Here is a 15281-nt window from a genome sequence, read left to right as displayed (position 1 = left end):
CACACAGTGGTCCTCTATCTTTCTGACACTTTGACCAAATGTGACTCCTCAAGCCTTTCCTCTCGCTATCTGTTACCTTGTAAATGAGGTGTCTCACCTTAAAAACACATGGCACTTTACTTTGGTCTTAAAGTGGTCCTTTGATGTATGGAGCTTTAAGAGCTTTGTGTCCTGAGTGACGGGAGAGAGACATTCTAAATGAGGAGAGTGCATGCACCATTACTGCAGTTGAGGCGTTGCTAAGCAGCAGTGTTTGATGTGCCTGTTGATGTCTGTTGTCGCCTGTCTGTATGTCAGGTGGTGATGTCAGTAGCTCAGCTGTACTGGCACCTGGCTCCTAGAAACGAGGTCAGCATTGTCACCAAGTCCCTGGTCAGACTGCTCCGAAGCCACAGGTAATGTCTTTTCCTCCATCAACCTTTCTGTCCGTTTCTGCCTTATCCAATATCTCCTGAGTACTTGGAATACAGTTAAAGAACATAACGCGCTGATTCTGCATGTTTTTTCTGTTGCTGGATTTATGTCTTGGAGGAGTAGTTTATAGCCACAGTTAATGAAGGTTGTCCCCCACAAGAAATCCTTAATACTTTTAGTCATTTTTACGACCGCTGTACCGTTTGGCCGTGACGTAGACCTCTGTACGATTGGCCGTGACGTAGACCTCTGTACGATTGGCCGTGACGTAGACCTCTGTACGATTGGCCGTGACGTAGACCTCTGTACGATTGGCCGTGACGTAGACCTCTGTACGATTGGCCGTGACGTAGACCTCTGTACGATTGGCCGTGACGTAGACCTCTGTACGATTGGCCGTGACGTAGACCTCTGTACGATTGGCCGTGACGTAGAGCTCTGTACGATTGGCCGTGACGTAGAGCTCTGTACGATTGGCCGTGACGTAGAGCTCTGTACGATTGGCCCGTGACGTAGACCTCTGTACGATTGGCCCGTGACGTAGACCTCTGTACGATTGGCCCGTGACGTAGACCTCTGTACGATTGGCCCGTGACGTAGACCTCTGTACGATTGGCCCGTGACGTAGACCTCTGTACGATTGGCCCGTGACGTAGACCTCTGTACGATTGGCCGTGACGTAGACCTCTGTACGATTGGCCGTGACGTAGACCTCTTTACAGAGAGGCCGTGACGTAGACCTCTGAACCGAGAGGCCGTGACGTAGACCTCTGAACCGAGAGGCCGTGACGTAGACCTCTGAACCGAGAGGCCGTGACGTAGACCTCTGTACGATTGGCCGTGACGTAGACCTCTGTACCGTTTGGCCGTGACGTAGACCTCTGTACCGTTTGGCCGTGGCGTAGACCTCTGTACCGTTTGGCCGTGGCGTAGACCTCTGTACCGTTTGGCCGTGGCGTAGACCTCTGTACCGTTTGGCCGTGGCGTAGACCTCTGTACCGTTTGGCCGTGGCGTAGACCTCTGTACGATTGGCTGTGACGTAGACCTCTGTACGGATTGGCCGTGACGTAGACCTCTGTACGGATTGGCCGTGGCGTAGACCTCTGTACGATTGGCCGTGGCGTAGACCTCTGTACGATTGGCCGTGGCGTAGACCTCTGTACGATTGGCCGTGACGTAGACCTCTGTACGATTGGCCGTGACGTAGACCTCTGTACCGAGAGGCCGTGACGTAGACCTCTGTACCGAGAGGCCGTGACGTAGACCTCTACGATTGGCCGTGACGTAGACCTCTGTACCCTTTGGCCGTGACGTAGACCTCTGTACGATTGGCCGTGGCGTAGACCTCTGTACGATTGGCCGTGGCGTAGACCTCTGTACGATTGGCCGTGGCGTAGACCTCTGTACGATTGGCCGTGACGTAGACCTCTGTACGATTGGCCGTGGCGTAGACCTCTGTACGATTGGCCCGTGACGTAGACCTCTGTACGATTGGCCGTGGCGTAGACCTCTGTACGATTGGCCGTGGCGTAGACCTCTGTACGATTGGCCGTGGCGTAGACCTCTGTACGATTGGCCGTGACGTAGACCTCTGTACCGTTTGGCCGTGGCGTAGACCTCTGTACGATTGGCCGTGGCGTAGACCTCTGTACGATTGGCCGTGGCGTAGACCTCTGTACGATTGGCCGTGACGTAGACCTCTGTACCGTTTGGCCGTGGCGTAGACCTCTGTACGATTGGCCGTGGCGTAGACCTCTGTACCGAGAGGCCGTGGCGTAGACCTCTGTACCAAGAGGCCGTGACATAGACCTCTGTACCGAGAGGCATTGCTTTATTAGGTAAAAGTACTGGGAAACATAGAGGTGAGAGGTCTTGCTGAAAGAGCAGCGTCTTAGACCACTGGGTCACCATAGACCACAGAATGCGTGTTTCTGACTCCAATCATGGGCCGCTTTCAAGACGGAAAAGTTACACGGCAACTGCACTTAATAACAATCTGTCCCTCTCGTTCCCTCTGTGTCTCTGTCTCTTAGAGAGGTGCAATACATTGTCCTACAGAACATAGCCACCATGTCCATCCAGAGGAAGGTAAGAACGGCACACCTCCTGGTCCTCAAACAGCTGTAAGGGCACCTTGGTTAAACAGTGTTTTCCTTTTTGTCTAGGGCATGTTTGAACCGTACATGAAAAGTTTCTATGTGAGATCCACCGACGCTACTCACATCAAGTCACTTAAGGTAACCTGCCTTGTGATGACCTAGCTAATGTAAAGGTACACGGTGACATGAGGTCAGGTGTGTGACCAGACTGTCTTGTCTTGTGATGACCTAGCTAATGTAAAGGTACACGGTGACATGAGGTCAAGTGTGTGACCAGACTGACTTGTCTTGTGTTGACCTAGCTAATGTAAAGGTACAGGCTGACATGAGGTCAGGTGTGTGACCAGACTGTCTTGTATCCTCAGCTGGAGATTTTGACCAACCTGGCCAATGAAGCCAACATTTCTACCATCCTTAGAGAGTTCCAGGTCAGTCTGACTCTCTCTCGCAATCCTGTGTTTAATCCATCTCAGCAGTGGCTGTTTGTAATTTGTCCAGTAGTTTAACGCCATGCTTCTATGTTTCACGTCCGTTGAACGGCTGCAACCTGTCCTCCCAGACATACGTGAAGAGCCAGGACAAGCAGTTTGCGGCCGGGACCATCCAGGCCATCGGCCGGTGTGCTACGAACATCTCTGAGGTCACCGACACCTGTCTCAACGGACTGGTGCTTCTGCTGTCCAACCGAGACGGTACGCTGTGGGGGGGGGGGGGGGGGGGGGTGTTGCGGTCTTCAGGGGTCATTATCAGCTCGTGTTCATGGTTGGTTGTTTGGTTTTCAGCGTGATTGTGTTGTGTCCTTTAGAGACCGTGGTGGCTGAGAGTGTGGTGGTCATCAAGAAGCTTCTGCAGGCCCAGCCCTCTCAGCACAGTGACATCATCAAACATATGGCGAAACTCTTGGACAACATCACTGTAGGTCTGCCCGGAATCTGTATCGCTCTTTGTGCCTCTTTCAGGCATTGCCCATTATAGGGCTCGTGACCTCATTTTATATCAAAATGTGTTTACAACTCTGTTACAGTATGTAATCGACAGCTGATGATGGGTTTATTTTCAATTTGGGCTGTGACTCATCTGAAGGAATTTCCATCTGAAGGAAGTATTTTTTTGACGGTTCTGAAGAAGTTCAGAAGATCACCAGAGAGTGTTGTATGGTCTTCTGAGTAGACAGAAATATAGAATTTATAGTATTTATTTTCTTTTAGCGCTTGATCTTATGCATGGCTTTTGGTGCCTTGTGGGCGTTTTTGAGAAAAAGCAAAGACACATTCAGTTTTCAGAGGGTGGTTTATCATATTAGTAGCCTATAAAGTTACAACATTATAGACACGTTTGTAGGAAGAAAACAGAAACCACTCTATCTATTGCAACTGCATCTTGAGTCTCCCACATGTCACTTGCATAAACAATTCACATGTCTGAATGCAGATAATGAGTGAGTTTGAAAATGTCTCACATCAGCGCATTTAAAGCCAATTTTGGGAAACCCTGCTCTGTCTTTCTGCTTTTGGGACTGAGGATGTTTTGAGTCTGGTCTCAAAAGGAAAGGGTGCACACATCCAGTCCAAACACACTGGAAACAGTCCGAACCATCGCCTCCATGTTGCTTGCAAGTACCCCATCTGAACACGACCGACCTCTCTGCATCCAGGTCTCAATGGCCCGTGCCAGCATCCTGTGGCTCATCGGGGAGTACTGCGAGAGGGTTCCCAAGATCGCCCCCGACGTCCTCCGCAAGATGGCCAAGAGCTTTACCTCCGAGGAGGACATTGTCAAACTGCAGACGGTCAACCTGGCTGCCAAACTCTACCTCACCAACTCTAAACAGGTACGGTGGGCCAGAGGTCCTCAGCTGGTGGTCCTCGACGGTTGTCTGAGTAAAAAATTGAATCATTTAGGATTGGAACCACCCGCACCAAACAAGTTGGCATCTGATGTAATAACAGGAGCAATACTGAATCCTGTTCCCTTGTGTAATATAATTGCTGTCGATGTTGCATATGTTGTTTTGCAAAGCAGATGTTGAGACAACGTGGTCTGTTCAGTGCCTGAGAAGCATTGTTCTAACCTCCACTGTTCTAGTCTCCCCTAATAATATGGAATAAAAAACAGCCTGCCGTGTACAGAACTACATCTCTCCAACCAGGTTAAGGCCTAGTTTTGTGGCCACCCGTCTGTTTCTTTGGCGACTTGGACAATATAGTTTTTCCGAGCTTCCCAAAGTGCCCATTTTTATGTAGAGCATCGTACCGTTGCTTCTTTGTGTGGTAGCTGGAGGTCCATTCTGTCTAATGAGAGCCAATATGGCTGCCAAGCTTGGTTTATGACCGCCGAGGAAGTGGCGCTGCCGCCACAGATGAGTGCATCATTATTCCTCCATCCCCCTGGTAATGGTACAGAGGGAGGGAGGGCAGGCTGCGGGGACGGGAGGAGGGGCAGGAGGAGAAACTAAAGAGGCGGATGAAGAGAGGATATAGAGGGAAGGAGTAACGAGGGCTGAAAAACTAGATGGAGTGAGAGAGGGGTAATGTTGCCGTTCAGGGGTACTCTAGCTTTTACATCCCTAAATAATATATGTTAGTGTAAGGCAAGCGCTCCCCATCTCAGACCAGAAAGCCTCCTGGCACAGGGAAGAGGTTGTCACTCATTCTGCTAGAGGGGGAGCGGAGTCACCAGGAGAAGACCGGAGAGGAGAAGTGTTCCAGTAAATGGACTGAGAAAATGGACTGATGATGCACAATACTGATTCATGAGAGCACCTTAATGGTGCTGTTTGTGTGTTGCTTTGATTTGTGTCTTCATCTCCCTCCATGTCTGTCCCTGCCTCTGTCTCTCTGTTTCTCCCTTCATCCAGACCAAGCTGTTGACCCAGTATATTCTGAACCTGGGGAAATACGACCAGAACTATGACATCAGAGACCGCACACGCTTTATTCGCCAGCTCATTGTGCCTAATGAGAAGAGTGGAGCACTCAGCAAATATGCCCGTCGCATCCTGCTGGCGCCCAAGCCGGCGCCTGTCCTCGAATCTGCCTACAAAGGTACCCTTTGAAATGGATCACCAACAGGGAAACGGGCCGTGTTGTCGACGGGCTCCCGCCTGTGAAGGTCACCGGGGTCAGGGCCCTCTCACCTCTAATGAGATGGCGGAATTACTCGAGCTAATGCTAACCTTTCTGCGACGCAGGGAGCACACACACAGGCACGCGCGCACACACTGGACTTTAATGCAGATGAGAGGGACCGGAGCATTACTATTCTGCCGGGGTCTCAGTGTCTACTAGATGTTTATGGAAACCATTAACCACTCCTGTCATTCTTAATATTCACACTTTAAGTCCTCTCCTCTCCCTCTCTTTTTCCTCGGAGAATGCCTGTTTTGAAGGCAGACCTCCCCCGGCACTTTGACTGATTACACCTCCTATATTGACATTTAGGGAGGGAGAATCGTTTTAATCTCTCTCTCTTTCGCTCTCTGTACAGTGACATTTCAGTGTTTAATGCCAATTACTTTCTGGCCTACTGATTGAGGGAGCACTTCTGTGACATTGAGACCTCTCCCCTCCTCTCCCGCTCTCGCCTTCTCCGATGGTACCCATCCTTTCTCACTCATCTCTCCTCTCCTCTTTCACCTCTTCTCCTCTATAATCTCTCCTTTTTCTCAGATCGTGATCGGTATCAGTTGGGAACTCTGTCCCACACCATCAACACCAAAGCCAGCGGCTACCTGGAACTTTCTGATTGGCCTGCCGTAGCTCCTGACCAATCCGTGAGAAATGTGGAGGTGATCGAGCCAGTAAGAATCCACCCATCCATCTGTACTGCCCTCTTTCACTTTTGTCCTGACTCGCCTCCTTCCTTTTTCCATATTTCCTGTTACTGTCCCTCACTTCCTGTTCTGTTGCCAGGTGAAGGAGTGGGCTCCATCACTGGGGAAGACTGGGAAGTCCAAGCCAGCCAAGTCTTCAGATGACAAGTTCTACTCAGACTCTGGAGAGGAGGAAGAAGATGAGAAGGGCTCCGGGACCAGTAGCAGCAATGATGGAAGCAGCAGTAGTAGTGCCGGTCTGTCTCTGTGCCTGTGTGTCCCCCCCCCCGGGCCTGTGTGTGTGTGTGTCCCCGGGCCTGTGTGTGTGTGTGTGTGTGTGTCCGGGCCTGTGTGTGTGTGTGTGTGTCCCCGGGCCTGTGTGTGTGTGTGTGTGTCCCCGGGCCTGTGTGTGTGTGTGTGTGTGTCCGGGCCTGTGTGTGTGTGTGTGTCCGGGCCTGTGTGTGTGTGTGTGTGTGTCCCCGGGCCTGTGTGTGTGTGTGTGTGTGTGTCCGGGCCTGTGTGTGTGTGTGTGTGTGTGTGTGTCCGGGCCTGTGTGTGTGTGTGTGTCCCCGGGCCTGTGTGTGTGTGTCCCCGGGCCTGTGTGTGTGTGTGTGTGTCCCCGGGCCTGTGTGTGTGTGTGTGTGTGTCCCCGGGCCTGTGTGTGTGTGTGTGTGTCCCCGGGCCTGTGTGTGTGTGTGTGTCCCCGGGCCTGTGTGTGTGTGTGTGTGTGTGTCCCCGGGCCTGTGTGTGTGTGTGTGTCCCCGGGCCTGTGTGTGTGTGTCCCCGGGCCTGTGTGTGTGTGTGTGTCCCCGGGCCTGTGTGTGTGTGTGTGTCCCCGGGCCTGTGTGTGTGTGTGTGTCCCCGGGCCTGTGTGTGTGTGTGTGTGTGTGTGTGTGTGTGTGTGTGTCCGGGCCTGTGTGTGTGTGTGTGTGTGTCCGGGCCTGTGTGTCCGGGCCTGTGTGTGTGTGTGTGTGTCCGGGCCTGTGTGTGTGTGTGTGTGTGTGTGTGTGTCCGGGCCTGTGTGTGTCCGGGCCTGTGTGTGTGTGTGTGTGTGTGTGTGTGTGTGTGTGTCCGGGCCTGTGTGTGTGTCCGGGCCTGTGTGTGTGTCCGGGCCTGTGTGTGTGTTCGGGGCTGTGTGTGTGTCCGGGCCTGTGTGTGCGTGCGTGTGTGTCCGGGCCTGTGTGTGCGTGCGTGTGTGTCCGGGCCTGTGTGTGCGTGTGTGTCCGGGCCTGTGTGTGCGTGTGTGTCCCCCCCCGGGCCTGTGTGTGTGTGTGTGTGTGTGTGTCCGGGCCTGTGTGTGTGTGTGTGTGTGTCCGGGCCTGTGTGTGTGTGTGTGTGTGTGTCCGGGCCTGTGTGTGTGTGTCCGGGCCTGTGTGTGTGTGTGTGTGTGTGTCCCCCCGGGCCTGTGTGTGTGTGTGTGTGTCCGGGCCTGTGTGTGTGTGTGTGTCCGGGCCTGTGTGTGTGTGTGTGTCCGGGCCTGTGTGTGTGTGTGTGTCCGGGCCTGTGTGTGTGTGTGTGTGTGTGTCCCGGGCCTGTGTGTGTGTGTCCGGGCCTGTGTGTGTGTGTGTGTCCCCCCCCGTGTGTCTGCAATATGGAAACAACAGGATGTGATGGATCAAAACGTGTGTCTGTGTGTCCAAAGAGTCAGGCAGCGATGCAGAGAGTGATGAGGACAAGAGCAGCAGTCAGAGCAGTGAAGAGTCTGAGAAGTCCTCCAGCCAATCAGAGAAGAGTTCCAGTGAGTCTGACATTGAACAGAAGAAGAAAAAGAAAATGAAGAAACCACCACAGAAGAAAAACGTGAAACCCCCCAACAAAGACAGGTACCAGTCGGTGATGTGTAAACCAAACTCCTGGGTAGGCCCTGGGTTTGGTGCGTGCGTGTGTGTGTGTGATTTCTCCTCTTGCCGAATGAATCTTCTGAGGCCTCACCTGTTCTCCAGAAGGCTGAGCGTGGTAATTAGCTGTGTGTTGGTTCTTCCTGCAGTGCAGCTGTCTGGAATCACGGCCACAGTCAGCAACGTGATCAGTGCTTGGTGCCGTCAATAACCTCATCCTCCATCTGTTCACCTCAACACTGTCACAGCCTCTTTATTTCTCTTTCTCTTGTCTCCGTCTCTTTCACTATCACACATTCTCTCCGGCCTTGTCGACAATGCAATTGATGATAGTGTACGCACACGCACGCGCGCACACACTTGAGTAGATGGACTGTTTCCGTAGTGTAATCCAGATTTCCATAGCTGATAGATTAAGGCAGTTGGTTGGCCACTTAGCTGCCTGGTTGTACCAATGAATGAGCTCTGAGTCATTACTGCTGAATACACACACACACACACACACACTGCCAAATGTTGTCCCTGACACGTTCTATTTCAATCTGTCACACAAGTGCACTCTTTCACACGCCCATGCACATGCGTGCTCGCGCGTGCGCGCGCACACACACACACACACACACACACACACACAACGCACACAACCCGACCGACCTGCTCTCTCTGTGTGACAGGCCAGCATCTGACCCTGTTCCCTCCATTAGAGAGAATAATTAGAGCAGTTCACCCCAGTGCGTACACACACACACACACACACATTCTATATCCCTATCACACTCTCTCAAATACATAGACACATGCACTATATCCCTATCACAAGCACATTCTCTCTCAATCACACACACACACAGTAATTATCCCAGCTCACCCCAGTGCTTCCACAACAAACACAGCATAATGCCCTCATTACGTCCCAGTCATTCCAGGCAGGCCGTAATCACACCACTCTGATTTATATCGCTTTTTCCTGTTCGCAACAAATGAAATCTGTAGGCCAAATTAATACTGGCTTCTCATCATCGGCCAAGTTAAAAAGCCAGTTACCGTCACAATTCTCCTCGTTAATTTAACAGCTGAAAATCCCAGGCAGCCCGAGTAAACACTCATTATCAGGACAAATTGAAGAGAGAGAGAGAGAGAGAGAGAGAGAGAGAAACGGCGGGGAGGAGAAACTTTTTAGCGATATTAAATTAAAGTGGGCAAACCTAAACAGATTGATTTTGGTTGGTCTGACAGAGTTTCAGTAGACTGCAGTTCATGCAGCAGTGGATTGTTTTTTTTACCCATGTTAACGTTGGATACTTCAAGATATATTCAGGCTGCCACACTCCTTTGATTTCCTCATGGGAAATCTGTAAACATGCCCTCTTTTTTTATTAGAGGTACAAATAGAATAAGTGTTGTGATTTGGCAGTCCCACCCTCTAACAACCGTCTGTGTTCTCTCTTGTGTGTGTGTTCCTGTGTGTGTGTGTGTTTCGTGTGTTCGTGTGTGTGTGTGTCTGTGCGTTGGTGTTACTGAGCCAGTGATTCAGATGAGAATGGGAACCTTGCTAGAAAAGCCAGCAGTTCGTCTGCAGAAGATTCCTCTGATTCTGAGTCTGGCTCTGTGACAGACTCAGACACCGAACACCAGAAGTCTAAAGTCAAACCCAAGGTGAGATAACGGGCCCTCGTGGGAACAGCTCGGCCTAACACGGTTAACACCTCATATATCGCTCACTCTAATACACACTGGGCTTTTCCTTTATCCGCAGTTGATTGAATTGAGGCCGTGGTCTGACTGTGAACAGATGAATGTCTGTTGACCTGTGTGTCCAATCAGAGCGGTTCTCCTCTCTGAATAAGACGGTGTAAGCCTCTGTTCATCATGGGACACTAGAACCGGCTCTTTGTAGAGATACTGTAGCCAGAGAAATCACATTTTGCACAGTGGAATGGGATTTGGTCTGCTCATCTCTCTCATTCCCTTCTCTTTGCTCTTTCTTTCGCTCATTCCCCGCTGTTTCTCACTGCCCCTCTCTCTCCCTCTCTCTCTCTCTCTCTCCATCTCTCTCTCCCTCTCTCTCTCTCTCTCTCTCTCTCTCTCCCCCTCTCTCCCCATCACGCCCTGCCGCTATGAAATTCAGATTTTGCACACTTCTCTACTACGACCTATGCGTTCTACATGTCTTTTCTCTGCCTGTCTTTTTCCCCCTCCCTCCGCGTGCCATCAAGGGTTTCTTCTCTATTACCGCCACCGGGCCTCAATCAGGGACCGTCTGATAAGATGCCCCCTCTAACTGTTGTTGCAATTCGCCGGCCGTCCATGTGGATCCCGTAGTCAAGCACAGCAGAGAGGGCCCGTGCTTGGTTGATGGAGAAACTCTTATCGTCGCCTGTTGTCAGTCTGGCGGTGTCCACGGTGACGCCTTAGTCAAGCCTGGCCTCCTCGTCCACGCCATGGGTGCGTGGCGGGAACGCCTCGCTGCTGGCCCGTCCCGGTCGAGGAGACGCTTTCGACGTCTTCACCGCCTGAGAGATGGAATGGCTTTTCATGAGCATCGCTGGCGTGTTTAGGAATGTCATGTCACAGCTTTGGATAGATGCTGTCAGTCAAAGCCCGTTGTCTGGGTTACGTTCCCCCATGGCCATACACACTCACTTTACTGCCAATATTCTGCTTGGTGTCTTTTCTCTCGTCCACTTGTTTCTTTCGTCATTCATCCTGTTCCTGTGTGTTATCCTGCGCTGTACTGACAAGTGTATTTACCAGAAACATATTCTCCGTCTGACCTCCGGCATTGTGTTGATATTGGATTTGTCAAACAGCTCCTCTTCCGAGTCAGTGGGTATCTGCATGTTTTCAGGAGCGTAACTGTTTCTTATGTGGTTCCATTTGTCCCGCAGGAGGTGAAGTTGCAGAAGGAGGTGTCTCTGTTGGATCTGGATGACTGTGAGTTGACTGATGTTAAACCATGGTTCTGCCCGTGGTCCAGTTAGGGCTGTCATGACCGTTCTGTGTGTCCTGTAGTCACCCCTGGACCCGCGACCCAGCCCAGGTCTGTCCTCTCCCCCAGCCTGCTAACAGACCTGGAAGGCCTGTCTCTCTCCAACATCTCCACCATGCAGGTGAGGGGGTGTCTGTCTGTCTTTCTTTCTGTCTCTCTCCAACATCTCCACCATGCAGGTGAGGGGGTGTCTGTCTTTCTGTCTGTCTCTCTCCAACATCTCCACCATGCAGGTGAGGGGGTGTCTGTCTTTCTGTCTGTCTCTCTCCAACATCTCCACCATGCAGGTGAGGGGGTGTCTGTCTTTCTGTCTGTCTCTCTCCAACATCTCAACCATGCAGGTGAGGGGGTGTCTGTCTTTCTGTCTGTCTCTCTCCAACATCTCCACCATGCAGGTGAGGGGGTGTCTGTCTTTCTGTCTGTCTCTCTCCAACATCTCCACCATGCAGGTGAGGGGATGTCTGTCTTTCTGTCTGTCTCTCTCCAACATCTCCACCATGCAGGTGAGGGGATGTCTGTCTTTCTGTCTGTCTCTCTCCAACATCTCCACCATGCAGGTGAGGGGGTGTCTGTCTTTCTGTCTGTCTCTCTCCAACATCTCCTCCACTATTCCTGTGAGCGTGTCTATCGCTCTCCTCCTCTGTGTCTAGGACTTCTGGGCCTTATCTGTCTGTCTCTTTTTGTCTTGTCTCTCAGTCTGTCTCTGTCGTTTTTTTTCTTTGTCTGTTTCTGTCTCTGTCTTTTTTTTTTTCTTTGTCTGTTTCTGTCTCTCTCTGTTTGTCTGTCTCTCTCTGTCTGTCCCCTCTGTGTATAGGACCTCTGTGTCGGCTAACTGAGTAGAGATAGAAAAGCCTTGGATCCCACTGTACATTAGTTTCATATATCTCTAAGAGATTTGTTGTATTCAGGAGCTGAGACATCTCCTCCCCTTGGGTGTTGACCTTTTCCTCCTTCCTGGACTTGTTTCTAACTCTCTTCTCATACAGGTGCAATGTCTTTACTGGACCGTTGTTCTGTCTGTCTTTCTCCCCCCTGTTTATGCAGTTCTTTATCCCTCCCTCTCCCTCCATCGCTATCGGTCTCCCTTTCCATCCCTCCCTCCATCTCTCTCTCATTCTCTCTTTCCCTCTCTTTCTGTCTCTCTCTCGTTTCCTCTCTGTCAGTTGTTCCCTCTGTACTCTGTACAGTGTGTATTCATGATGGTTGACCTTTTCCCAGTTGAATGGTCCTTTTTCTTTCTGCTGCTGAGATGGATGTATGTTGGTTGGCCTTGTACTTCCTGGACTTGGTTCTGTCCACCAATAGAAGCCAATTCCTTGGAGAGTACATACGTCCCCTTATCATCGCTTCAACATGCCTTGTCTTATTTACAAAAACGTGTGTGTGTGTGTGTGTGTGTGTGTCTGTGTCTGTGTGTGTCTGTGTCTGTGTGTGTGTGTGTCTGTGTGTGTGTGTGTCTGTGTGTGTGTGCGTCTGTGTGCGTCTGTGTGCGTCTGTGTGCGTCTGTGTGTCTGTCTGTGTGTCTGTCTGTGTGTCTGTCTGTGCGTCTGTCTGTGCGTCTGTCTGTGCGTCTGTCTGTGCGTCTGTCTGTGCGTCTGTGCGTCTGTGCGTCTGTGCGTGTGTGCGTGTGTGCGTGTGTGCGTGTGTGTGTGTGTGTGTGTGTGTGTGTGTGAGAGATTGATTGACAGCTAGTCTCAGGCCTGTCTGTATGCAGAGTGCTGTGTACTGAGAGGTGAAGGCCGGGCAGTAATGGAGAATAGAAATGCAGATTAAACAGGGTGCTGTTTGCACATCAGCATCTGATTGAGAGTCAATTCTATGCATAAATACATGATGGCCATCAGGATTCATAGACTGGGGTAAATAACCTCACAACCCTCTATCGCTACTTATTTCAAAGACATGAGAGCCGACACACACACAGTATCAGTCAATCTCTTTCTCACACACACACACACACACACACACAGTATCAGTCAATCTCTTTCTCACACACAGACACACGCACACGCACACTAGCTCCTTCACATAGACACACAGACGCATTTGCCCCGGTGTCATTTCTATTTCTCACCAATCCACCCACAGAAGCAGCGAGTGTGTCTCAGCTGAGCGCTTTGGTCCTTTTAGAGAATTACTGCATGGTTATCAAAGACATTTACATTAACCCCAGTCACTCTCTCTGACCCCTCCTCTCTTCTTCTCTCTAATGCTTCTTCTTCCCCCTCTCTCGACCTTTCCTTTTCTCTCTCTCTCTTCCTTTTCCTCTCTTCTTTACAGCTCCCGCTCTTTTGGCTTCTACTTGCCTCTCTCTCTCTCTCTCACTCTCTCTAATAACATTTTGACATTAGAGGATCTCAAATTCTTCTTAAATCACCCCCCCCCCCCCCCCCTCTCTGTCTGAAGTGAATGTATGTGGGGGGGGGGAGGGTGGCTAAGGCTGATAACTTTTCATTCATAATTAGCATTGGGCGAATGGGGCTGCGTTGGGGGGAAATTGAACTGTCAGTGGCGGGCCGCGGGCCGTTTGACCCCATCACGCCCGGAGGGGGCCATCATAATTTGTTCATTTGGTGCCCATCAGGCGGGCCTCGCCTCCCTCCTTCTCCCGCGCCTCACCCCTCTGACCTCCCCCAGTGTGGGCGCTCTGGGTTCAGGTCTAATTATGAACCAGCAGTGGGCTGGGAGAGGTAGGAATATAACAGACCTGCCCTCCACACACCCGTACCTGCCACTCACACACACACACACACACACACGCTGTCTGATCAGAAATGGGTTTAAATGCCCTGTAGGAAATAGTTCAATATGCAGTGGTTTAGATGGGATGGTTTGAGCTCAACTTGTCCTATTTCCGAAGGGGTGAGGGTGGATGTAGTGCCCCTTGTGGACACTGCTGGTAATACAGTTTCCCCAGAGCATCTAAACTATGATCCTTTTTGGGTGGGTCAATGTGTTTGTACGTGTTTTGGATCTGTCATTCTGTCTGTCCATGAATCTACAGAGACCATAATAAGGTTTACTGAGGGACTGCCGCGTACCATCACTTCTGATGTTTCTTTACCAAGATTAATCGCTTTTAAAAATCTAATTTAGTTTTGAATTGCCCCTGATGAGCTAACCTCTGTCTGTGTTCATTGGGTTAACCAACTCCTGTTGGCTTAATATGGATGTAGGTGACTTGAGTGACATCCAGCCCACTTCGCCTAGTCAAGGTCTTCTGATATGCTCAGTCAATTAATTGTCATCTCCTGACTGACTAAAAGGAACAATTACAATGGTGTCAAACACATCTTTCACTGCTCTGTCTGTCTGCCTCGGTCTGTCTGTCTGCCTCGGTCTGTCTGTCTGCCTCGGTCTGTCTGTTTGTTTATCTGTCTGCCTCTGTCTGTCTGTCTGTGTCTGTCTGTCTGTCTGCCTCTGTCTGTCTGTCTGCCTCGGTCTGTCTGTCTGTTTATCTGTCTGCCTCGGTCTGTCTGTCTGTCTTTGTCTGCCTCTGTTGGTCTTACACTGCTCTCTCTGTCTTTATCTCTCTCTTGTGTATCTCTCAGTCTGTCTCTCTCTATCTCACTCTCTCACACATACAATCTCACCACATAATGAAATCCTCTTTTTGAAGAAACAAGCAGCCAATGTCACAAACAGAAATGGATTTTCAGTACTTCCCTATACATCTCACGACACACACACAAACACACACGCGCGCACTTTCTCCTAAATTGGACAGGTTATGCATCCACATGTCCCGGTTATGGTTAGCCCCTTTTGAATATGTCAGCTGGATTTTCAGGTCATTTGCCAGAGAGGATTCTGGGAGGGAGGTAGATATTACTGTGTGTGTGTGTCTGAAGGTGACTGGCGTCTGTGTCATCCATCACAGTAGCTTCCTTTAAGTTGAGACATAATAGAGCCTCTCAATCAACTTCCTCTCCCATTGTCACCTTCCCCCAAGTCCAGAGACAGGACGACACCAGGGAGTCAAGGTTACATTTCCAGCCGGCTGTTATTTACACTTTGGGTCTGGAGAGTGCGTCGTGCCTCGCAGGCCAGCGTGGCGGAAGACGGGGGAAGGAGGTAGAGTGGGTGTGTGTTAGGCCTTTACTGTCCGCTGTGTCAAATTGGTGATGAT

At 50.7% G+C, this 15281-nt stretch overlaps 1 protein-coding gene across 4 annotated transcripts in view; it reads left to right on the top strand.

Moving 5' to 3' along the window:
* Positions 1 to 15281, top strand: part of ap3b1a (adaptor related protein complex 3 subunit beta 1a) — a 49728-nt gene that overhangs the window by 17310 nt on the left and 17137 nt on the right. For all 4 annotated transcript variants that reach the window (XM_029125012.2, XM_029125014.2, XM_029125011.2 and 1 more), the window contains exons 9-22: positions 298 to 395; positions 2449 to 2503; positions 2581 to 2652; positions 2880 to 2942; positions 3074 to 3206; positions 3320 to 3429; positions 4169 to 4345; positions 5372 to 5558; positions 6183 to 6313; positions 6426 to 6582; positions 7968 to 8148; positions 9690 to 9819; positions 11052 to 11097; positions 11176 to 11273. In XM_029125012.2, the coding sequence (XP_028980845.1) occupies positions 298 to 395; positions 2449 to 2503; positions 2581 to 2652; positions 2880 to 2942; positions 3074 to 3206; positions 3320 to 3429; positions 4169 to 4345; positions 5372 to 5558; positions 6183 to 6313; positions 6426 to 6582; positions 7968 to 8148; positions 9690 to 9819; positions 11052 to 11097; positions 11176 to 11273 (1638 nt within the window). The remainder of the gene's footprint in view (positions 1 to 297; positions 396 to 2448; positions 2504 to 2580; positions 2653 to 2879; positions 2943 to 3073; positions 3207 to 3319; positions 3430 to 4168; positions 4346 to 5371; positions 5559 to 6182; positions 6314 to 6425; positions 6583 to 7967; positions 8149 to 9689; positions 9820 to 11051; positions 11098 to 11175; positions 11274 to 15281) is intronic.

Source organism: Esox lucius, chromosome 14 (genome assembly GCF_011004845.1).
Source record: "Esox lucius isolate fEsoLuc1 chromosome 14, fEsoLuc1.pri, whole genome shotgun sequence".
Lineage (NCBI taxonomy): Eukaryota > Metazoa > Chordata > Actinopteri > Esociformes > Esocidae > Esox > Esox lucius.
Note: the sequence above shows the minus strand (reverse complement) of the source record. Positions and strands in the feature narration are given on the sequence as shown.